Below are 25,775 nucleotides of genomic sequence, written 5' to 3'. Positions count from 1 at the left end.
CTCAACTCTAGAGTGCTAGAGAGGGTGTTTTTTGCGTACCTTGATTTGCGAGAGTATTCAAGCTTTTATAGTAGAAGAAAGTCGGTCTTTCCTCCTTGGACTAGAAGTCTTTTCCTTGTAGGACTCTGAAATCCCAAACGTGATGGGCAAATATTTCCTTATAGGGCGAGTTTCTTCATTAAGGCGGATCTTCTAGAATTGCCCTAGTGCGAACTTCCTGATTTTCCGGATTCCCTCGGATTTTAAACGTGCGTATCAAGCATTTTAAGCAAGGCTAAGCCTCGGGCCCCTGCTTAATGTCGGCCCATGATTAAGAATCCGTCAGGCCCAAATGTTGCACAATTTTTTACCCATCAGATACAAATTAAGGAAAATAACTATAAGAGTTTGTCGAAGAACCACCAATTGTCTCGCCATATACCTACAACCATTAGATCATCGGAACTGGCATCGATAAGGATTTATTTATTTATATTTGGATATGGAATATGAGTTAGTTTGTAATAAAAGACAACATGATGAATTTTATTTTATTTTATTATTATTTTTTAACATTATGATAAAAGGAAAAGATATATATGTTTATGCGTTTTTCTTTTTCTTTGGGAGAAGGATTTGCCAAGTTCAGAGTTAACTTGTATGTAGGAGGCCTAGGGGTACTAACGTGGTGGAACTTTCCTTACACAAAACGCGGGTTATAGCTGCTTTTCTAAACCGTGACGGCGGCTCCTAAAAAAGTGACTACAGGTCCCTTTATTTATTTATTTTTTTTTAAGAGAGAGAGTGTAACATCCCGACCCAATTTTTATAATTAAACTGTGTTTAAGTGGTTAATTATTATTTTTAAGCCACTTACTTACAAAAAATAATAGAAGAGTATTTAATAAGCATATTATTTTATAATGTCATTGAATGAGAATTGTAAAGATTATATATAATTGAATTGCTATCGGTATTTTAAATATATACTAAGTATGTGCAAAATTATATTAAGTGGTTTAAGTTATTAGATATATAATTGTTGGTGTTTAATTAGTATACTAGCCCCGTCACACGCGCTTCGCGCGTGCGATGAATCTTTTTTTTTTTTTTTTGTAATGGTCCTATTTTGTAAAAAAAAATAGTGTTTTTTTTTTAAATTTTATATATATAATTTTTATTTTAAAATTTTAATTTATAAGTGAATAAATCAATTTGAAAATTAATAGGAAAGTGGTCATATTTTTTAGGAAAATGTAGTAATCCCAACATGAAATGACAATTCATTAAGAAGTACAATGGTAGAGTATATGAAGGAACAATTTATTTCAAAATTACATTTAAAAAAAAGAAGAAGAAAAAAAAAAAGAGTTAACGTGATACATATAAGGAAAAAAAAAAAGTAGAACTTAAAGAAAGTCAATCATAAACAAAAGAAAAGAAAATAAAGAGAAACTTGCAAAAAATAGAACCTGAAAATTTGTTGAAGCCTCTGATAGTAAATGTCTTTAATCTAAAGAAAAAAAAAGGAGGATGTAGAGCTAAACTAAATGTCTTCAATCTAAAGAAAAATGAGATAGAAACTGCAAAGCGTACGTGAGTTTGTTGTTTTAAAATGTAGGAGTTTTAATTTACATATCTATACCCGGTAGTTGAAAACTTGTAAGTGGGTATGATGAGGGTATCTTAGGCATGAAAAATGTGGAATCCAAACAGGGAAATCATTTTAAATAGTAGTATAGATTATAGTGGGAATTAGTGTTGCATTTTTACCGGATTGTCCTTCAGTTTTGTCTCTACTTAAACATAAGAGTGTAGGGGTATTTTTGAACTAAAAAATGAGGAATCCAAACAGGAGAAGCCCCTTAAATAATAGTATAGATAAAGGTAAGGATATATATACATATATATATATGTGTGTGTGTGTGTCTAAAATAATATTATTCTTGTAGATAAGTGTGAATGCAAAGAATATATATATATATATATATATATATATATATATATATATATAAAAGTGTGAATGCAAAGAAAAAAAAAAAAAGTTGAAAAGGGGTGGGATATTTTCTTCCCTAGCATCCCACGTACCCCACCCCTAAAGTCGATTTGACTTATCTTTATTTGCTGCATCTGAAGTCCAGCAACTCACTTTCCTCTTTCTCTACTCCTTTCTCCCCTTTCTTTGTTCTTCTTTCCTCTTCCCTTCTTACACGGCAACATCTCTCTCGTCCTTTCTTACCAAAAATTCTAGTTTCTTTAAAGAAGAAATTAAACAATTAGCCTTAAGGTTTCATCTTCAAAGTGTGTCGGTAAGTAATTAAACCTCATCTGATTTTGTGTATTTGGATAGTATAATTGTTTGCTTACTTTCCCTCTTTGTTCTCTACTCTGATTTTGGAAGCTGAATTGGTGATGCTGTTTTAGTTACTGGAAATATTGATGATATTTGGTCTATTGAATGCTAATTAGGGTATTTTAATATGTATATTATATGTATAAAAATACCCAAATTAAATTAAAACCTATTGCTATTTGTTGATGATTTTGTAAGATTATGTACTGAAGCTGTCTCTGTGACAGATTTGATGCTTACTACGAGAAAATTATGTATTAAATTGTATATAGTGAATTTGAATGCTAGGGATAATTCCTATGAAACCTAAGACACTTATGGTTGTTATTGAATTGGTTTCACAGAATTTGGATTAATATAAAAATAATGGTTTAATTTTTAAGTTGCAAGAAATTCTGTCAGGACAGATTTGAGTATGCTGTCTTGTGTGATTTTTAGTAAATAATGGGTTTATTATTTGACTCCGAAAGTTTTATGGTTTATAATGAACATATAGGGTAGTAGTTATGTAAAATTTCATGACAATTGGATGTGTTTGGACAGCCCGTTTGTATTTTACAAATGGGGCATATGCTGCTGGAATAGAAAAGTGAACAGTAAGGGACATGCCTAACTTTGTGGATTTAATTCTTAAGTTAGGGTGAATGTTTTGAGCTATAATTTAATATGCTCATCCTTTGGTATGCTAAAATCGTATATAAATTTTATGAATTGGTTTCTCTATGATTATTACATCATGTTGTCTGATGAATGTAATTTGTATTTGTGGGAACCTCTTTGAGGTGGGATTAGGACTTCCTTTATTCTAAGAGATAGGCTTTGAGATGAATGTGAAGTTTATGATAAGGAATTATAGATAGTAATAAGCTTTGATATTTGGTTTAGGTGTTACCAGTATCCAAGTCAAAACTCCTTCGACTTTAGGCTCTTAGTTCCTCTGCTTTCAGGTAAGAGATAAGTTATATAGGCATTTGGTAAGTCATGAGGTTATTTTAAAGTATATTATGCATTAAAATGTTTTTGATTAGAGATATGGCATGTAATCATTATTCTAACAAAGATATGTTCGTGAGCTTTTGAAGAACTTACGTATATGATTCAGTATATTGATGCTATTACTGATTCCACGAACATGATGTTTAAAGAAAAGAATGGAAATGTTATTATTATGAAATGTTATGCAAAATAAGAAGTTTCAGTATGATGTAAAAGTATGAAATGTTTTCGGGTTATGTCCTCTGACGATCTGAACTCGGCTAGTAGGGGTTAATTACTAGCTTTCTATGGAAAAATGTTATATGTTTGGCCATTCAAAGTAGAGGAAATAGGGCTGCTCATAACTCTAGGCCATTTAAAGTAGAGGAAATGGGGTTGCCCGTAACTCTAATCTGAATAAGGCCTTCTCCCCAATGTGAACGGACGGCGGGGAGGAACAAAACCTGGAGGGAATGTGCCATCAGGCCTCCCAAAGGGGACAATATCATACACACGGTGACACCCAAATGTGATGAGGCCTTCTCTGTACAGCTTATCAGATATGGACTAACCAATTAGATATGAACAGCTATGTTATGTTATTAATCATGAGAGAATTATTTTGTTTAAATGCATTATGAAAAGTTTAAAGCTTTCATGAAAATAAGAAATTTCTGATGAAAAGAAAGTTGTTCATTAAAGATAAAAGTTTATGAAGTTCTGTTGTGCTATAAAGATAAAGTTTCTGATGAAAGTACAAGTTTATGTTTAAAAGTTATCAGATATCTGTTTTTATGAAACGTTAAGTTTTATGATCATGAAAGTTATAGTATTCTATGAGAAGAAGTTTATAAAGAAAAGTTTTCTTATCAGTCAAGATGTTTCTAGTTTAATACAAAGTTGCCGATTATCTGATTTAAGTTAAAATAATTATTTTGTAATGAGAATATATATATATATATATATATATATATATATATATATAACCTAATAAGAAAAGGAGAACAATTGTTTTCTATGAAGAGCATATAAGTTATTATTATGAATAGTATTAAATACTATGCATGAAAAGATGTTCTCCTATTTGAATATTCATAGAATGAAATGATCTGATTTACATGCATCCTTATTGAATTCTTGTATATCTTACCTTTACTGAGCTGTGTAGCTCACCCCTTCCACTCTTTCAGTTAGCAGGTTTTATTTTGGAGCAGAGGGAGCCTTAGTCGAGTTTGGAAGGAGCTGGTTTTAGTTTTATATGTATAGATCCTAAACTATCATTCTGACGTCTAGCGTTATAGTTATTGTGTATTCTAGGATCAAATGAAAGTTGTGTACCTGAAAGTATTAAAAAATGTATTATGTAAAAGTATGGAAATTAGATGACTGGTGGATTATGTTATATTTTGAGTATGGTGTAGATGCTCTGACTATCAAGTGAAAAATTATATCAAGAAGTAAAGAAACAAGTATAAAAAGAAAAAGAGAAGCATTTTGGAAAAATTTACTAAAAGTTAAGTTGGTTCTTGTTAATATCAAGTTTAAACTTGATATTAGCATGCCGGTCATGGTCACAAATCCGGGTATCGGGTTTGGGGCGTGACAGAGAGTTTCAACCTATTGCCTCCATTCCTGATAATAGTCTTTTATTATCAGACCAAGATACCAATTAATTTTGGTGTAGGAGGAGATTGAATCTCAGATATCTTATATAACCATTAGAGACTTTACCAATTGAGGCCTATGCATCATGACTATAGGTTTGATAGGTCTATAGCCTCATCACACGAGCTTCGCGTGTGTGATGAGGCATTTTATTTTTTGTTTTTTGGATTTATACATTCGCAGTTTTATTTTATTTTTTATTTCAAGAAAAAATTGACAAGAACAACAATCAAATTCTTCCAAAATAATTTATTCATAATTTGTTCATAATCTATTCTTACTTTTGAAATTTATTCAGAATTTGTAAAATAATTTCTAAGGATAAATTTACAACACATAAAGATAAATTTACAACACAAAACTAAAACTAACATGCCCAATCCATCATGTGGAACAACCCAAGTTTTCAACTACCCCACCAGTTTTGGAAGTTGCTAGGTCGGCTGTAGTTTAGAATGTTTCCAACTTGTTAATTGTGGTTTGGTTGAAAAGGTTTCCCTTAACCTGCCTAATCCGACCCGGGAACTACTTTATGCTTATTGATTGGCTTGAAGATTTATCAAACTCCAGATCCATTTTGGTTTGTTTCTTCACTCAAATAGATACTTGCATTATGTAAAAAATTGAATAATCACGTTATCGAGGGTATAATTCGGTTATTGAAGCTTCATTAACAGAAGATGGAATTCCATTGCTTGTAGATTGATCTGACCCAGGCTCCTTTATCGGCATGCTAGTTTCTGTTCTGCTATGAAGGAAAAATGCCGGCCGTTGAGGCAATGGTAGACTCACAGAGTAACTATTTAGCATGAGAACTATCGATGCCATAGTTGGTCTTTCTGCTGGACTTTCCTGAATGCATTCTAAGCCAATATGGAGACATCTCTTGACTTCATCTCTTAAATAAGAGTCTCTAAGAGTCGGATCCAACAGCTCCAAAAATGTTCCATCCCTCCAATGTTTCCAAGCCTGCATCAATTGCCCAAATATTCTCGTAAGCCTTCTCTCGATCTTATTAACAAAAATAAAAATAAAAAATTTGCAATATTCAATATACACTCACATAGCTCAAGAGGTTCTCAGAATTGCTTGGTGAACTGAATGAACTATTCTTCTTCCCACTTATAATCTCTAATATTAGGACACCAAAACTATATACATCAGACTTCATTGAGTATAATCCACGTATCGCATATTCTGGAGGCATATAACCACTAGAAATCAACATCACCAAAACAATAACAAGTTAAAATATGATCTAAAACCTTATAACGTACTCAGTTAAAATTATTAGTTACATTCAGACTAACAGGAATCCAAGATAACGTACTCTGTATATCTGATAAGAATATAAGCACAAATGCATTCTACAGAGTAGTAATTGGACCAAGTGCATCTCTAAATTTCAAGCTGTTAGCTTGATATGTAATTTGCGAGGTGCTAGAATGATTTTTCCCCCCCCTCTTTTTCTGTGTTTATTTGGTTGGAATAATACATCAATCTGGATTAAGCTAAACAAAGACAGAATTGCTTATTTTAATTGGGTTTAAAAGCATTATATCCCATTGAAAAGTTCCTTAGATCTACCTTTCTGAAGGTAGTTATTTCCACAAAAAAAATGAATGTTAAAAAATGTCTATAATTAGGTACTTACTATGTCCCAACAATCTTGTGAGTATTATCTTGAGTTTGGTCAATTCCGAAAATTCTTGCCATGCCAAAATCTGAAACTTTTGGATTCATCTCTTCATCTAGCAATATGTTACTAGCTTTAAGATCACGATGTATAATTCTAAGTCGAGAATCTTCATGAAGATAAAGAATCCCTCGTGCAATCCCACCAATAATCTTGTATCGGTTTGACCAATCTAATAGTCTTTGCTTATTAGGATCTACAAAAATCACAAAAATTCAATTTCAAGTTAGAATATATGAATTAAAGTCAATCTCCATGCTAAAATGTACAATTTGTTTCAATTTAAAAAGACAAATACAGATTAAGAATTTAATATTTTAATCTCCTGCAACTTCATCCTGTCCTAAGTAAAAGGAATTTATAAATTTGGTACAGCTTGATGCTTATAATCTTAACAGAAATCATGCATATCATATAACACAAGGAAATTAGACAAATGGTAAGAATCAACGGACCGAATAGAAAATAGTCGAGGCTTTTGTTGGGCACATATTCATAGACCAGTATTTTTTCTTTTCCTTCCAAGCAAAATCCCAATAGCCTCACTAGATTTCTATGTTGAAGCTTAGCTAACAATGAAACTTCATTCTTAAATTCTTCTACACCTTGTTTAGAGCTACTTGAGAGCCTTTTCACCGCTATCTCTTGGCCACCCAGAAATGTGCCCTGTAAAATGCTTTAAGCAGTTCTTAGAACAGCTTGTGGAAGTTATGAAAGTCCCAAAGCCAAAGTTTTTTGAATTTAGAACTGTTCAGATTTTGCATACATTAAATTTACTACTATTTGCAAGGGGAAAAAATTACTAGTCTAATACCTTGTAAACCACACCAAATCCTCCTTTACCTAGCTTGTTTTCATCTGAGAAATTGTTCGTGGCAGCTTTAAGTGTAGCCAAATCAAATATAAAACACTCTTCAGCTGTAATTTCCTTAGCAGCTACACATCGTCACATCCAAAAGGTAAACGTAAGGAAATACTCTACGAAAGCAACACGTACAGACATGAGAGAATAACGCATTTGTTGAAATCAATAAAAATGTTTGTAATTACCATCTTCCTCCTTAGCCTTGTACTTCTTTTTCAATTTCCTACGGCAGAAGCAGTACACCATAGTTAATAGAACCACAGAGACAGCAATGGATGTAACTATGGCAATGATCCTTACAGATGAGCTTTGCCTTTTCCCTGCATAATCACTAAAATATTGTAAATGAGCGTAACCCAATGGCATTTCTGACTTCCTAATATAGTGTCAATTCAATCTAGATTCATGCGCTCTAGTTGTCCTAAAATAAGAATAATAGTATTAATAATTTTTAAAAAAGGAAAAGGAAATAAAAATGTTCATTGTGTATGCTATATCCAAAATTGATTCATCATAAGAAAGGTCAATTAAAATATGAACTCAGCGAAAAATATTTTTTTTAAAAAAATCAAAGAATGTTACTTGACATACTAAACGGTCTTGATGCACAAATTAAAATTATTAAAAGTACTATAAATTTTATTCTGCATTTAAAAGTTAAAATGTTTAATAAAATTTATTTATTGTGACGCTACATTCATTTTATGTGGTAAGACCAATTACAAATGGAAGTATCACCAATAGCAAATAAACCAATTTGCAGTAGTTTTAGCATTTACTGTAGTGAGTTTTGCTATTACCATTATGGGTTCTCGTGACCAAACCTGGTGGAGCTGGAGGTGGCGGTGCTAGGGGTGGTGAAGGTTTGATCCGGTAAAATGGATGCACATCGTACCTAACATTACAACTAGTATATAAACCCATAGCCCCTTGCTTTCCATTACAATCAGTCGGCAGGTTTGCTATTGCTCCCCGAAGACACTTATTACAATCGAAGCTGGAGAGGTCAGGCGTGCACTGAACCAGGCTATACAGCGTTAGAGAAGAAGAAAACATGGCTTCTTTCGTAGCAAACATCTTAGCACCTAGCTGAGCACTTTGGGCTCGTGTCACCAAGTCATCAAACACGGTTGCTAGTAGCTTATTAAAGCCATCTAATTCAGCTGCAGTGGTGTTGTCCGTACACTCAGAAAAACTTGGATCATTCATAATAAAGAAGGAGTTTGGTTCTGAGTAGCGTAACATACACTTGTCATACCATATCACGACCCATATTCCTCTAGGACAGTATTGTTGGACTATGTTTTTGGTAGCTGTGGCCACACAGTCTTGGCAGACTTCGGTGGTGACATCGCCACGGCAGAGAAAGAGGCCGTAAATTGTGTTGTTGGAAGAGTTTTGGCCGACGGTGATGTTATAGAAACCACTTTCAATGGAGGAATTGGAGGAAAGGGAAGAGAGGACGAGGTTGAGGTTGGACTGGTAGGTGCTGTTGGGGGTGAAAGTTTCGTTTGAACAGTAGTGGTGTTGGTAAGTTGGGGCAGCTTCGCTAATTATGCTGCTAAGCAAGGAAAGGAGCACAAGGGTAATCATCGAGACATGGAAAGAAGGCAAATTCCTTTTGATATCAACCTCTTGATCTTACTTTGGGGTCATGGAAAGAAGGCAAATTACTTTGAACCTTTTGTAGTTTTGTTAAAAGAAGTGGTTGTCAATAATGAGAGTGTGAACCTGTAGGTAAGGTTGGTCTTTGATGACACTCAATACTTGAAAACGCGTGAAGCGACTTTTATTCAAGAAACTGCTGGCCTTATAAATGTGATCATATCATAGGAAGGAAAAACAAAATAAAGGAGTTGTGAAGGGACCCAATCAAAGTTGTGGAAAAGTAAAACAAAAGCATAGAAAAGTCATAGCAGAGATGAACCGCAAAGTTTGCTACTTTCAGAATCAAGTGTCCAGAGACGAACACGTGTTACAAAGTCTCCAGCATGTCTCATTTCTATAATTCCATAACCAACTGGTAGTACAGATCAACAAGTCAAGTTTACTCTGGAGGTCAGGCACATAAACAGTGACATCAAAGAAGAGGTTGGGAAGCTACTTCTACAACATGTTTCACCAGTCACCGAGCTAGACCATAGAGCATGGGGGTCATTGCATGCCTTCCATAGGAATAACTTAATTCTGTTGGGTACTTGAAATTTCCAAAATTCTAAATAAGTGGTGGGATAGTGAATTGTTTTAGGATTAACAAAGAATGCTACTAGAATATTTGAAAACAAAGCATAGCATTAGCACTTTTAATAGAATATTGCCCTGAATTATTAACTAACCAAATTAGTACGTCAATAGAGGCCCAATTTCTCCAAGGAATCCCTTCGATGGCAGCTACTTCATGAGGAAAAAAAATTGATCAATGAAAGACACTTTCCAGTAGTGAGAATCGAGATTAATTAGGGCCCCCAACTTTGCTATTCTAGGAAGCATTGTACATGGGGAGATTACCTAAAAGTAAGTGTGCGTAGGCAACCAATAGTCTTGCCAAATTCCAATTTTGTCTCCTTTGCCATCTCAACATATTAGTACCTTCTCTAACACGGTCCTTTACGCCAAGATACATTTCTAAGAAAAATGACCATTTCAAGGAATATGAGAATCTAAAAATGGAGAATTTGACTGTTTTTTTTTTTGTAGTGGTCATCCCTGCTTTGCTAGCATTGCCACGTTGAAACAATGAAATCACAAAATCCCATATACCCCCTATAACCTATGCACAATTTGGTCTAATTTAACTAGTGAAGTTTCTTCTCCTCAAATCATTAGCCCCCACTAAAAGCTGCTCATCATCCTTGTGTGGTGCCTACAAAGTTTTCTAGTTAAATAAAAAATTTTAAAAATCTCATGCCATTAGTTGAGAAAGATTGAGCTACGGCTTTGATCAAAATCTCCCTATCTGCTTGTGAAAGGGGTTTCTCCTTTCCAACTACAACTTTTTCCAGTTCCTTAATTGTTACAAAAGCAGGGCATTTGCTACGTCCCACCATATAGCTATTTGGCCCAAATGTCTATCATATTCCTTCTCACTACTAACTTGCTTTGCTGTTTTAATGGAGTTTAACAATCTCTCAATTTGTGTATTAATTGCTAAAGAACATGGTGGTCTTCTATTGTTAATATTCAGCTCCGATGCAGTCTCATACAAAGATAAGGGGTTTAAGATGTGTCAACATTCTTCTAGAGATGTACTACAAAAGAGTAAACTATTGCTCGCAAATAGTGAGCGGAAATAACGAGGCCACCATGACAAATAGCCACAACCCAAATCTGTTTGTGATAGTCTTGTAGCAATAAAAATTGAGTACAGCTAGGATAGCATTATTTTGTATTCTTTTCTCAATAATTAATTTTACAAATTATAGCAAACGTTTATTACCATACATGAAGGCTCAATTTCTTAGAGAACGGTCATGTGTATTATAGTGTTCAAGTTCCATGACTTAGAAAAGAGAGAGTAGCTTTGGAGAATTCCTTACTACAAACACTATCGAGGGTACAGTTCAGTAATTGATGCTTCATTGACAGACCATTGCACTGATGTACTTGAAGATTTATCTGAGTTCACCTCTACTGTTGGCATGTTCGTGCTAGAAGATTTATCTGAATCCATCGCTATTGTTGGCATGTTCTGCTCTGTTCTACTATGAAGGAAAAAAGGTGGCTTTTGAGGTGATGGCAAAGTAACAGAGTCACTGTTAAGCATAAGAATTATTGTTGCCATTGAGGGTCTATCAGCAGGATTTTCCTGGACACAAAGTAAGCCAATATGGATGCATTGGATAACTTCATTTCTCGAGCAAGAATCTCTCATATCCGAATCCAGCACGTCCAAGTATGATCCATTGCTCCAGTGTTTCCAAGCCTGCATCAATTTGGTGAGTATTTTTAAAATATCAGTTTCCTTTCCCTTTGACTTAGACTTGATGTATAGGAAATAATAACATAAAATGAGTTCTAGAATATGTGTTTCACTCACATAGCTCAACAAGTCCTCGGCTGTATCTGATTGACCAAATGCACTAATTTTTTTGCCACTTAAAATTTCCAGTATAAGGACACCAAAACTATATACGTCAGACTTCACAGAAAACTGCCCGTGCATTGCATATTCTGGAGACATGTAACCACTGCAAACCAGCATCATCAACTCAGTAATTTTATAAAGAGACTATAAAACCTAAAGACTTTATCTAGTACTTAAATGTATAATTGTATATCGATCGTTGGTTACATTTAAAGCTAACTTTCACATGTAAGTATTGCACGGATTATATCTAATTATGATGCAGGGAATGTTGTGGTAACAATGCATCTCTAGATTGTCCATAAATGACTTGATACAAAATTTACGAGGTTAGAAAGAATTGTGTTTCTCATTTTCATGTGATTAATTTGTTAGGATGAAAAACAAGTTGATAAATTCTTTATATAATCTAGTACTTACAATGTTCCAACAATTTTACTGGTGTTCCCTTGGGTTTCATCAACTCCAAAAATTCTTGCCATACCAAAATCTGAAATTTTTGGATTCAAATTTGCATCTAGCAATATATTGCTAGCCTTAAGATCACGATGTATAATTCTAAGCCTAGAATCCTCGTGAAGATAAAGGATTCCTCGAGCAACTCCTCCAATAATATTGTAACGGCTTGACCAATCCAATAAGCCTCGCTTCTCGGGGTCTACACACTCATCAAAATTCAGTATTCATGTTAGATTAAACATATCAATTATCAAATTAAAATCATACATACATACACACACACATATATATATATATATATATATATATATATATTACTCTATCTCTTGCATCTTCGCCAGCTCCACAACACTCAATTCGTTAAGCAACATAAAAATTGAAATATAAACTTATTGATCCATGTTACATGACAAACAAAGAAGTGTGTATATATATATATATATATATATATATTAGCTTAGAAGTGACTAACCAAATAAAAAGTAGTCAAGGCTTTTGTTGGGCACAAATTCGTAGAGAAGTAACTTTTCTGCTCCTTCCAGACAGTATCCCAAAAGCCTAACTAGATTTCTGTGTTGAAGTTTGGCTACCAACAAGACCTCGTTTTTAAATTCTTCAGCACCTTGTTGAGAGCTTTGCGAGAGTCTTTTCACAGCTATTTCTTGTTTGTTGGGAAGTGTACCCTAAGAATATATACTGACCCCAATTAGAGCAATTCATTTCACACGGTCTATAGATTCCCAAGAAGCTTCTGAATTTTTGAATTGTTTGGATTTCCCAGGCGTTGAGTTCATAATACTAAATTAGTACTCTCTCACTCATTAGTTTGGCAAAGTACTTTCTTCAAAATAAAAAATAATAACAATAAAAATAAGGGAAATGCTAAAAATAAAATTACACCAAAAGTTTCCATACCTTGAAAACCTCACCAAAGCCTCCACTACCCAGCTTGTTATCATCTGCGAAGTTGTTTGTCGCGGCTTCAATTGTAGCCAAATCATATTGCAAGGAATCCGTTGTAATTTCACCGGATGCTATTGATATATAAGCACGACAATGGGTTAAAGGTTGCTGGCAAATTAAATGCTCTGTTTGGAAGCATATAGAAAATGCTTTACTTTTTAGTGGGTGCTTGGAAAGCTATACATGGAAATGTATAATTATGCTTAAATACTAAAGCCTATTATTAATGACATATATAAATGAAAATGATATCAGCTAACCATAACTCTTGTGATTTTTTTTTATTAATTTCCTTTCAGCTTTACGATATTCTAGACACTTATACAGACTATATAATTAATATATGAATTTCGATAATTGCCATCTAACATAAGGCACGAAACCAAGATTTTTATCTTCAAGGGACCAAAACACAAAATAAAAAAAGTTTACCACTCAAAAATAAGAAATATACTAAATTAATATAAAAAATAAAACTACTATCTATTTAGTATTAATAAAATATAAATGGAAAAACACAACATAATAATTTATTAATTATTAATAATACATTTCAATTAATTTTTTAATGATCATTCAGGGGCCTATGGCCCCATTTTCCTCGAATAGGAGTTTGCAGAGATGAGAAAATTAAACACTTTTTTTTTTTTTTGAGAAGAAAAAAAATTGATAGGGTGAAAAGAAAATTAAACATTGTATGGAATCAATTTTATAAATTACCATTTTCATAAGGTACAGCATTGTACTTCTTTTTTCCTCTCCTACTTAGAAAGTAGTAGCCAATACAGAGTAGCAATATAAAGACAACAGTTGGAGCAACGATGGCGGTAATTAACAATGAGTTTTTGCTTTTTCCTGCATATATCAAGAAGATTTTTATTAAACATTACAATGGTTGATGTTAAAGATATGAAGGCACAATCATAGTAGAGCCCATCCCCAAGTGCAATCCTATTGATTCTCAAAAAAAAAAAAAAAAAAAAAAAAAAAAAGTTCAATCCTATTTGTATTGTGCTTCTTATAATCGTATTAGACTAGGCTTTAGCCTCTTAGAGCATTTGTATTGGAGAATACTAATGCCAAATGTAAGGGATATTTGGCATTTCAAGCCTCAAAATGTATTGCATCAGGAAATACTCTTGCTAAATATTGTAAATTTTTTTGCAATAGTGCTACAGTACAATTCCATCTTTAAAATTGCACTGTAGCACAATTCTAAAAAAAAAAAAACTAATATTTTATTGTGATGGTGATTGGGAGAAAGAAAGAATAAATGATGGTGATTGGAGGAAATATTATTTTATTATGTAGATATATTATTTAATGAGTAGAATATGAAAATAAAAGTTTGGGATACTGGAAGTATTGTAAAATTGAATAGTATATTTGATAAAGTAGTTATTTAGAATGGTAAAATAGAATAAAGTAGCATTTTCTGATATTAATGCTCGTATAAATACAATTGATTCATTGTAAAATATAATAGTTAATAATAAAATATTGCAAATACCATCGTGGCCAGGTAAGTTCCTCTTTTTTCTTGCTTTTGCCATGTCTCATCCTTTTTAACATTCATGATTCAACATTCCTTTTAAACTTATAGATGGGTTAAAGTATCTGGTGTGCTAAATGCTAATTTCTTAGCATTTAATTAGCACACCAAACATTAAAAAAAAAAAAAAAAAAAAAAAAAAAAAAAAAAAAAAAACACCCGTCTTTTCTTTTTCTCTCTCCTCTCACATGTTATGTCATGTCTCTCATTTTGTAGTTGATTTTTTTCTTTTTCATTTTTAACGTGTTCTACTTCGTGTGGTGGGGTTTTTTTTCTTTTTTCTTTTTTAATAAAAAATTAATTTTATTTTAAGTTATTTTAATGGTAATATGTTAAAAGTAAAAAATGTGACAAAACTATATTATTAAATGAAATGCTAAAACAGATAAAATAACATTTTAATATATTAAAATAACATTTTTTTAAACAAAGTTATTTTAATTACCTAAAGCGTTCACAATAATGATTTTAAAAATTTTAACTTTTAATAACTTAAAAAATTACTTTACTTATCCTACCACTCAACTTTATAATGTACTAAATAATAAATATCAAAAATTTTACTTTAACGTATAATATACATATACATATATATATATATATATATATTAAAATAATATAAACCATTTCTGTCTATAAACACCCACAAACATCTATACCCACGACCAAACACTTACCCAGGATCATAGAACACCCATACCCACAGCCAAACATCAATTTTAACTAGCCACCATCTACAAATTTCCCCGTAAAATTACCCTGAAGACCAGAAAAATTCTCAGCAAAATACAATCCCTATAAACCCTTTCATCTTCATCCTCAAGCCAAAACCCAAAACCCACAGCAAACCTTTCATCTTCAACCTAAAGCCAAAAGCTAAAACTCCTCTGGCACACCATGGAAGAACTCATATTCAACCTCAAGCCAAAGCCCAAAACCCATAGCAACCCTTTCATCTTCAACCTCAAGTGTGACCCACAACCAAGTCCCACCACCCACGGTATGACCCACTAACCTAACCACTACAACCCAATCAAATAGAGGAGAAAAGGACGAGAAAGAGAGGGAGCAGATTCAGCAAAAAAAAGAATAGAGGGAGCAGAGAGAGAGGGAGAGAGTGAGCAGGGAGAATGAGATAATAAATTAATGTATTTGTGTTTAACTTTCAGCTACATGAGCTGAGCTAAATTTTTTAAGCACAACACCTTTGATGTTGTTGGTGTTTTTAGCGTGTTGGGTTCTAAAATAGCTTTGCTGTAAATTCTTTGTCAGTTCAAATCAGGTATGATCTTGAAAATAATTGAATAATTAAAAAAAAAAAAAAATGTTTGCACTTCATCAGCCATCCTGTCCTTGAGCTATGGAGGAGGAGGACCCAAAAATTTTAAAACATAAACTGAACTGAATAATCTCTGAAAGCAGGTTTCTTCATTTTTATATGTCATTTAAATTTTTAAATATCACTTTTCTATTAATATAATATTTAATTTGAATCATAAAATGCATTTACTTCAAATATATATATACAAGTACATACCTTTCGGAGGTGGAGGAGCAAGAAGCACCGGTGTTGGTGCCGGTGACGGAACAGCGTGTACCGTGTAAAACGGATATATTTCGTACCTAACAAAACAACTTGGATTCAAAACATTAGCCCCTTGCTTTCCTGCACAACAAGCTGGCAGATTTCCTATGACAGTCCCAAGACACCTATTGCAATCAGAGCTAGATATCAGAGGATCGCATTGGACAAGGCTATATAGTTTTTGTAATTCCGAAAAATTGGCTTCTGTTGTCGCAAATTTTTGTGTGCCAGACGGAGCATTTGATGCTTTGGTTACTATGTCATTCATTGAAGTTCCAAGTAGCTGTGTGAAGCGGCTTGAATTTGTTATATTCTGAATGTTATACATAGAAATGAGGGGAGCTTCATCCATGATGGAGAAGAATGACTGGTTTGAGTAGCGTAACACGCATTCACCGTACCATATCACGGCCACTTTTTCTACGGGGCAGTACTGCTCCTGAACAATGACTTTGGTTGCGGTTGACACACAGTCTTGGCAATCATTAGGTGTGAGGTCTCCACGGCAGAAGAAGAGGCCGTAGACTGTGGTCTCTGGGGTTTGGCCAACGGTGGTGTTGTAGAAACCACTTTCACGCGTGGAGTTTTGAGGAAAGGGAAGAGAGGAGGCGGTTGAGGTTGGACTGGTAGGTGCTATTGGGGGTGAAAGTGGTTTGGTTTGAACAGTAATGGTAGCGGTATTCTGGGGCTGCTTCACTGTTTAGGCTTAGGAAGCTGAGTAAGGAAAGGATTAGTAGGAACATGGAGCCATTGAAAGAAGGCATCCCCATTGTCGTTTGATCAGTCTTGTGCTTATTCTTCATGATGCAAGACATGGAAAAGGCCTATTTTTAAAATAAAATAAAAAATATATTCCTCCTTTCTTGTTTTTTCTTGGAATAATTGGTATATAATAAAGATAAACTGATAAGGGTCACTATTTCCACTTCAATGAACAAAGGCAAGCCATTTGCCTGTGGACTTTTCAAAATGATGACAGTGTCGAAAAACTAACAGTCAGTCAACGGAGACTTCATTTTCCACACATTTTGTGATTCATGAATGAAAAACTTACTGTTTACGTGAAAGTGACTACGGTCACTACCTTGCAAGAGGGTTTTAGGGAAAATTGTGAATTTATTTGTATTATCAGAAAAACTCCAAATTTTCTTTGGTCTTGCTTTGCCTACTCTCTTAAGGACAAAAGAGTTGGTTGAAATTTCAATATCCCAAATCCTACGGTGGGAAAATCTTAGTCGACCAACAGCGCAAGCTTCCAACGGATGGAGACAGAAGTGAACGTTTCGACCAGGACCAGCGCCCTTTCCGTGAGCCGAAAAGTCTTCTGCTATTACATTGGAGAGAGTCCGGTCTGAAAGTTACCTGAGTCTTTTATTTATTTATTTTCAATTTGATAATATGGAAAATAAAAATAAAAAATTGGATATTTTTTTAGTAAAAGTTACGTGAGTAATAGCAGCATTTAATTGCTTGTAAAACTTATCTTATGAGACAGTTTTTGATGGTATCATAAGTTACATACATGATGGGTTGCACCTAATCACAAGAGCACATTATAGAATAAAATTTTATCAATAATTTTTTTTCGCAATATTTGAATGTTCTAAAAATAATATTTTAACTTTTTTTTTTCTTTTTAAAATTTTTAGATTTTTAATTAAATTAAAATGCTTTTTTGTTCTACATGCATGAAACTACATTAATAAATGGACGGTCTTACATACATAAATGGATGAAAGTTACATTCTTATATACATGGATTTACATTAAGAAATGTCTTAAGGATATTGGTTTGTGATATATTTTAAAACTTTTTTATAGAAAAAGAAAAATAAATTGACCGCTTTTCTATTTCTTATCAAAGTAGTATCAAAATTTTCCTATAATAACTTGTTAACAAATGTTCTAAAAGCGTTTGGAAGCATTACATTTTAACCCCTATAAATATGTAATCTAATTAGTAATGAAAATGTACATGCATGTATTCAACAATTATTAATAATGTTGTGGATGACCACTTAATGAATAAAGTTTATATATTATCTCATCTCTAAAAATTTTGATTTTATTTTTCTATTTGTTTTATTTAATAATTTTTTTTAGTAAGATATTCATTTGTTAGTGATGGTCCCGAAAATATACTTGTCCACCCAAGAAAGACGATAGACAAGGACGATGCCAAAACCAGCCCAACCTAGGAAGAACTGCGTGACAAAGACTCAACCATCGTCTTTCAGTTAGGACGAGGCATTACAAAAGATAATGATCTTCCATACCGTTGGAAGATAATTTTTTCCATTTAACACCGCACATGGGCGTTACAACTTCGGCAATGATTCCACCATTAAAGCAAAACCAACGGCTAAGAAGAGAGCGCCTATATATGTCCATTGATAAAACCTGACAAAAAGGTACATTTACACTACAAAATTTCCTAGCACATCAATATTACTTTCTTTAAACTCTAGCTATTCTAATTTTGGCATCGGAGACTCTGTGGCAGGCACCACACCGGTGACCATACTTTCTTTTCAAGTTGTCTCACAATTAAGATTAGCTACGTGGACGACTCTCGTCTAGACGAACATCTCTACTGACAATCCAGGCATCATCAGTTTGGCATCGTCTGTGGGGAACAATTCTTGAGCACCCAGTTCAAGAACACAGTTCCATTCCAAATTATAAGTTCAAATAGAGTCCAGCACTAACCCAGATCCTACGGCATTGGCCCTACAAATTCAATCACTAGCAGCCACTAAGGAGGAACTTACCAGGCAAAACCAGGAGATGAGGCAGCGGCTGCAGCAAGAAGATAACCACACGGACATCAACAAGGATGATGATCAAAGGGTGAATCAACACTCCAGAAAAAGCAAATTCAGATTTCCTTAGGGAGATGAGGAAGGAGATGGACGAGCTAAAGAAAACTATCAAGGGAAAGACGAATCAAAGTTTGGACAGAATTGTTAGAAAGACGGATTCACCCTTTACCGTAGCAGTCCAGGAGTGCCCGGTACCCTGTTGGACCATCTAAACACATTCAAGATGACCTTGGGTCTTCAACAACCTCCTGGTGAGATTCTGTGCCGTTCCTTTCCCACTACCCTCAAAGGAGCAGCCAGGGAATGGTTCACCAAGCTACCAACGTCATCCATTGATAACTTCGAACAACTAAGCAGCTCATTTGTTCATCATTTTGTTGGCAGACAACGCCCGAAAAGGACAACTGATCATTTGCTCACAATCAAACAAGGTGAAAAGGTAACTTTAAAATCCTATGTGACGCGCTTCATACGAGGAATGTTGGAGGTGGATAAGTCAGACAATAAGGTGCAACTTACGACCTTTAAGGCATGATTAAAGTCCAAAGATTTTGTGGTTTCCTTGGCTAAAAATCCCCCCAAGACGATGGCAGAGGCGCTATTGAAGGCACAAAAGTTTATGAACGCTGAAGACGCTCTAGCAACCATAAATGGAGTAGAAAAAACCAAGGAAAAGAAGAAGGAAAAAGAGGACAATCGAAGAGGACAAAAAAGAGATCATGTTGACCGATGGAATGACGAAGGAAATAGATGAAGAGAGGACAAGAACCCTCATCCAATGAAGTTCACGGTGATGCCTGTTGACCAAATTTTGACGGAAATAAAAGACAAGCCATCTCTTAAATGGCCCAAGCCACTCCACTAATCACCTAGTGTGCGTGACAAGAGGAAATACTGCCATTTTCACGAAGACCACGGGCCTTACACAGAGGATTGCAGGGATCTGAAGGAACAGATAGAAGAACTCATACGGAAAGGGAAACTACAGTAGTATGTGAAAAAGGGGGATTCCAACAAATACGGTAAGAAGGATCAACATAGAAGTTCCCAAAGAGATGAAGATCACCCACCACCTCATCCACAAAGTGCATTAGGGGAGATAAAAATTATCACGAGGGGACCAACCAAAGGGGATCGTTCAAGTCCCTCAGAAAGTTGCACCAAAGGCAAGAAAACAGTGTTCACAACCTACCTCCCCTAAAACAAAGACGGACAAACCAAGACTTGTACTTCTCAGAAGAAGATGCCAGGGGAGTAAAGCAATCTCATTATGACCCACTGGTCATTATGGTCATGATCGAGGGGTTCAATACAAGGAGAGTTCTGGTAGACAATGGGAGCTCGACTAACATTATCTACCTTTCCGCCTTCCAGCAATTAAAAGTAGACCCTAAAATGCTTCATCCTTTCGAGTCATCCCTCATCAGTTTTAGTGGAGATAAGGTGTACCCCCATGGAATAGTGACGTTCACAGTCACGGCCGATTCATACCCCCTCCAGGTAACCAACAAACACAATTTTCTGGTGGTAGATTCACCCTTGTTTTACAAAGTGATCATAGGACGACCTACCCTCAACCACTGGAAAGCTGCTACTTCCAAATACTGTTTGAAGGTAAAATTTCCAATAAAACAGGGGGTTAGAGAGATAAAAGGAGACCAAGTGTTGGCAAGGGAGTGTTACCAGGCCGTCCTGGCCTCAAAAGAGAACCACACGTGGATAATCAAAGAAAAAACACTAGAGATCATCGAGAAGCTAGAAACGATAGAGTTGGTTAAGGGAAGTCCGACGAAGACGACCAAGTGTGGACGAATCTATGTCTAAAGACAAAGGAAAGGATCATCAACTTCCTGAAAGATAACCTCGACTTATTTGCTTGGAGCCACGAGGATATGCCAGGGATCCTAGTAAACATCATCTAGCACCGTCTAAATGTAGACCCAGAGAAGAAGCCCGTCCAGTAGAGAAGAAGAGTCTTTGCCCCTGAATGAAACAAAGCAATAATGGACGAAGTAAATAAGCTGCTTGCTGTAAATTTTATTCGAGAAGTCTACTATCCTGAGTGGTTGACCAACGTTGTCATGGTCAAAAAGGCAAACGGGAAGTGGAGAATATTTGTCGATTTCACAGATCTAAACAAAGTCTGCCCGAAGGACAGTTTCCCCTTACCCAGAATTGATCAATTGGTAAATTCTATCGCCGGACATAAACTTCTCACTTTCATAGACGCATTTTCTGGGTATAACCAGATACAGATGGCCGAGGAAGATCAAGAAAAAACTGTTTTCGTCACTACTCAAGAACTCTATTGCTACAGGGTCATGCCCTTTGGATTGAAGAATGTGGGGGCCACATATCAAAGATTGGTAAACCAGATGTTCAAAAAACAGATTGGGAGAAATGTGGAGGTATACGTTGATGATATGCTTGTTAAGAGTAAAGAGGAAGAGGATCACCTAGACGACCTCAAAGAGATGTTTAACACACTTAGACAGTACAACATGAAGTGAAACCCGTCCAAATGTGCTTTCAGAGTTTCCTTAAGGAAATTCCTTGGGTTTATGGTGTCGTGAAGAGGAATTGAAGCAAATCCCAAAAAAGTGAGGGGTATCCTCGAGATGTCCTCACCAAAGACGATCAAAGAAGTACAATCACTCACAGGAAGAGTGGCAACCCTTAACAGGTTTGTCTCCAAGGAAACAAACAAATGCCTCCCTTTCTTCAAGACCTTGAAGAAAGCATTTGTTTGGACGGAGGAATGCTAAACAGCATTTCAAGAATTGAAGTGCTACTTGAGCAATCCCCCACTCTTGAGTCCGTCCAAAGAAGGCGAAGACTTATTCTTATACTTGGCAGTATTTGTCATAGTAGTCAGTGCAACTTTGATCAAAGAAGAAAATAAGGTATAAATCCCTGTGTACTATGTTAGCCAGGCCTTCCAGGGTGCTGAGGCGCGATATTCACACAAAGAAAGATCACCTTCACCCTAATAGTGGCTTCAAGAAACTTCATCCATACTTCCAAGCTAATCCTATCATAGTAATGACGGACCAACCCATCAAAAAAGCGATGAACAAACCTGTGGCCGCAAGACGAATGATACAATGGGCCATCGAACTTAGCCAGTTTGATATAGAATACCGTCCACGGATGGCCGTAAAAGCTCAGGCATTGACTGATTTCATAGTAGAATTCACCATCCTCGAGAATGCAGGCGACCAAGAAGACCTTTGGATGATCAATACTGATGGATCGTCCACTTAGAAAGGAGGCGGAGCGGGTGTTGTTATCACCTCCCCTAAAGAGGATGTTCTCAAGTATGGGGTCCAGCTCAAATTCCCTACAACTAATAACGAAGCGAAGTATGAGGCCTTGTTAACAGGGCTAAGAATAGCTCGGGCACTTGGAGCTGAAAATATCGTGCTTAAGAGCGACTCACAGCTCATTATAGGGCAAGTCAGAGGAGATTTTGAAGCAAAAGAGACAAGAATGCAGAAATACCTCAAATTGACGAATCAGCTGGTAAGCAACTTTCATCATGCAAAGTTTGTTCAGATCCCACGGGATCAGAATGCAGAAGCTAACGAAGTAGCACAGAGTGCATCAGCAGTTGACCGAGACAAGATAAATGATTGGAGGCTGGAATAACAAAACTCCCCTAGCATCAAAGAGCTTCAAACTTTATCTGTGTACACCCACTCGGGATGGACGAGTCCAATTTTGTCGTTCCTTAGAGATGGATGATTACCACCAAACCCTGAAGAAGCCAAGAAGATCAAAAAGCGAGCTGCTCGGTTTACAATACTAAATGATGAGCTTTACAAAAGAGGCTTCTCTCAGCCCTACTTGAGATGTATAGAAGAGGAAGAGGCCAGATATGTCTTGAAGGAGGTACATGGGGGAGTTTGCAGAGATCACATGGGGTCAAAGTCCCTTGTCAGGAAGATCACGAGGGCAGGTTACTTCTAGCCCACGATGTAGCAAGATGCAGCAAATTTCGTGAAAAGGTGTGACAATTGCCAAAGGTATGGGAATGTTCAACGAGTCCCAAGGGAAAAAATGATGACCATTTCCTCGCCTTGGTCGTTTGCATAGTGGGGGATCGACATTATGGGCCCTCTACCACAGGGAAAGAGACAAATGAAGTTCCTACTTGTCGTAATTGACTATTTCACGAAGTGGGTCGAAGCGGAAGCTCTTGCAATGATCACAGAGGCAAAGGTACAAAATTTTGTATGGAAAAATATTGTTTGCAGGTTTGGGATACCAAGGACGATTATCTCAAACAATGGTCATTAGTTCGATAGTTATGGGTTTAGGTCATTTTGCTCGAGCCTAGGTATCAAAAACAAGTACTTATCACCAGGACATCCTCAAGCCAATGGACAGACAGAAGTAACCAACTGAACCTTGCTCAAGATTATCAAGTCCCGGTTAGTGGGGGCAAAGGGAGCATGGCCCGAAGAATTACCAAGTGTCTTATGGGTTTACAGGATGACGGCACGAACACCAATAGGAGAAACACCATTCAACCTAATGTATGGCACAAAAGCAGTCATCCTAGTCGAAGTAGTGCTCACTAGCCTCAGGAGGGAGTTCTTTGACGAACAAAGCAATGACAATCAATTGAAACTAAACCTGGATTTTTTGGACGAAGTCAAAGACCAAGCCTTCCAAAGAATGGCCAAGTACCAGCAAAAGATAGCCAAATACTACAATCAGAGAGTGAAATTGAAAAAATTCAGCATCGGGGATATCATCCTTCGGAAAGTGACTCCTACAACAAAAGATCCAACACAAGGCAAACTAGATCCAACCTGGGAAGGACCCTACAGAGTCGTCCACTATTCACGATAGGGAAGCTACCACCTAGAAGACTTAGAAGGAAAAAGGCTACCTCGTCTATGGAATGTCGAACATCTAAAGAGGTATTACAAAAAGGAATCATAGCCTGATTGTAAGCAGTTAACATAATTTGATTTCGTGCTTTCTAATACAAGTTATGTAATAAGTGATTATTCAGAATTTCGTAAGTTGTTATTCAGCATTTCCCAAGTATTATCTAGCAATTCATGCACCCTAATTATTTCTTCCTCAAAATACCAAAATGGTTACCCAAATCAGAAAGATGATAAGATTCCTTAAATGGATGTACATCGTCCCAATCAAGAAGACGATAAGATTTCTTAAATGGATGTACATCGTCCCAATCAAAAAGACGATAAAATTCTTTAAATGAATTTACATCGTCCAAATCACCATGGTCAAAGGCATAAGCCTTTTTGCCCTTCCTGGGAAGACTAGCCCTAGTTTCATCAGGAAACTGAAACCTATCCCTAAACTTATTAAAGACATCCGCCTTCAAGGTACACTTTTCCTTGAGGGCATGAAAGGGACGAGGAGTTGCAGAAGTAGAAGGAAGAATAGACAAAGGAGGAGGAACGGAGGTAGCTATGTCCTTGACAGCCTCGTCTGCAACAACACTAGAAGACGAACCCCTCTCTTGACCACTCGATCCCAACTCAGATCCCATATTTTCCCTCCTAAGGACCCCACGAACTTATTTAAACCAAGACAAAGATTGATGCAACAAAGGATACAGGTCACCTAACGCTAAATCAAGGCTACTACCCCCTACAACGAAACCCCCAATTTGTGGGTATTGGTTTCCAGAAGAATCTAACAACCCCCTAAGCGAGCAAAAAGAAAGGAAATGAAGGGAGAAATATGCCTAAATTCAGTTTAATCCACCATTAAAGGAAAGATACGCAATCCCAAAAAGGAAAATAAGAATGCGAAAGAGAAGAATATAGTACAGCCAAAAAGAGAAAGAGCGTATAAATAGGCAAACGTACCTGGAAATAAGGAGGAAAACCAAAAGGTTGGGAGCAAAATATGCAGCAGCAACAGTGAATTCAAAGAAATCATATGCAGAGAGAGTGGAGAGAAAGGCTAGAAGTCAGAAAAATCAAACGCAAAAGGAAAGTGAAAAGATGAAAAAGGAAAGGCAAAGAGTTAAAAAGTTTTCCTTGAAAAATGCGGGAAAAACTGAAAAGGCATTCACTGGAAACAAGAACTACTCACCGATCAGAAAAGGACACGTGGCCATGATGTGTGCCATGCCGCCATAAAACCATTAATGCGGAGAACATAACCCAAGCATTAGAAAACTTTTCAAAAAAAAAAAAAAAAACCCTCATATTCCTTAGACCGTCCAAATTATGGAAGATCTTGGAATAGGGGGGCAGCTGATGCTCCCAAAAAAATACTCGTCCACCCAAGAAGGACGATAGACAAGGACGACGCTGAAACTAGCCTAGCCCAAGAAGAACTGCCTGACAAAGACTCAACCATCGTCCTTCAGTTAGGACGAGGCGTTACAAAAGATAATGATCTTTCGTACCGTTGGAAGATCATTCTGTCCATTTAACACCCCACATAGGTGTTACAACTTCGGCAATAATTCCACCATTAAAGCAAAACCAACGGCTAAAAAGAGGGCGCCTATATATGTCCGTTGATAAAACCCGACAAAAAGGTACATTTACACTACAAAATTTCCTAGCACATCAATATTACTTTCTTCAAACTCTATCTATTCTTACTTTGGCATCGGAGGCTCTGTGGCAGGCACCACACCAATGACCATACTTTCTTTTCAAGTTGTCTCAGGACTAAGATTAGTTGCGTGGACGACTCCAGTCTGGATGAACATCTCTACTAATGATTCGAGCATCATCAGTTAGGAAACATTTTACTTTTCCCCCTAAATTAGAA

General features: G+C 35.9%; 1 protein-coding gene, 1 long non-coding RNA gene and 1 pseudogene across 4 annotated transcripts; 1 reads left to right on the top strand and 2 right to left on the bottom strand.

Moving 5' to 3' along the window:
- Positions 1-2,059: 2,059 nt before the first annotated feature.
- Positions 2,060-4,752, top strand: LOC126727251 (uncharacterized). Its single transcript, XR_007656193.1, has 3 exons — positions 2,060-2,288; positions 3,218-3,279; positions 4,498-4,752. It is a non-coding gene; the product is annotated as an uncharacterized LOC126727251 (long non-coding RNA).
- Positions 4,753-5,427: 675 nt separating this feature from the next.
- Positions 5,428-9,248, bottom strand: LOC126727246 (cysteine-rich receptor-like protein kinase 10). 3 transcript variants are annotated; one of them, XM_050432814.1, is made up of 7 exons: positions 8,334-9,248; positions 7,719-7,853; positions 7,483-7,604; positions 7,124-7,334; positions 6,627-6,864; positions 6,036-6,186; positions 5,428-5,941 (listed from the first exon to the last, which is right to left on the bottom strand). In XM_050432814.1, the coding sequence occupies exons 1-7, from the start codon at positions 9,124-9,126 to the stop codon at positions 5,609-5,611; spliced, it is 1,983 nt and encodes a 660-aa protein (XP_050288771.1). In that variant the 5' UTR covers positions 9,127-9,248; the 3' UTR covers positions 5,428-5,608. The 3 variants fall into 3 exon arrangements, with proteins under 3 accessions (XP_050288771.1, XP_050288773.1, XP_050288774.1); XM_050432816.1 differs by having other exon boundaries at positions 8,358-9,248; XM_050432817.1 differs by having other exon boundaries at positions 7,719-7,864; positions 8,358-8,502.
- A 1,642-nt stretch (positions 9,249-10,890) lies between these two features.
- On the bottom strand, positions 10,891-17,031 carry LOC126727240 (cysteine-rich receptor-like protein kinase 10; annotated as a pseudogene).
- Positions 17,032-25,775: the final 8,744 nt, after the last annotated feature.

This window comes from Quercus robur, chromosome 5 (assembly GCF_932294415.1).
Source record: "Quercus robur chromosome 5, dhQueRobu3.1, whole genome shotgun sequence".
In the NCBI taxonomy this organism is placed as follows: Eukaryota; Viridiplantae; Streptophyta; class Magnoliopsida; order Fagales; family Fagaceae; genus Quercus; species Quercus robur.
The sequence above is the reverse complement of the archived record's forward strand: the minus strand, read 5'-3'. Positions and strand labels throughout refer to the sequence as shown.

Bases quoted from the DNA above. Each gene is read 5' to 3' on its own strand.
- LOC126727246 (XM_050432814.1), bottom strand. From the start codon at position 9,126: ATGATTACCCTTGTGCTCCTTTCCTTGCTTAGCAGCATAATTAGCGAA. The intron at 7,854-8,333 runs GTAATAGCAAAA...GTGATTATGCAG, and splicing joins GGTCACGAGAACCCATAATG to GGAAAAGGCAAAGCTCATCT. The intron at 5,942-6,035 runs GTGAGTGTATAT...CAATTGATGCAG, and splicing joins CTGAGAACCTCTTGAGCTAT to GCTTGGAAACATTGGAGGGA.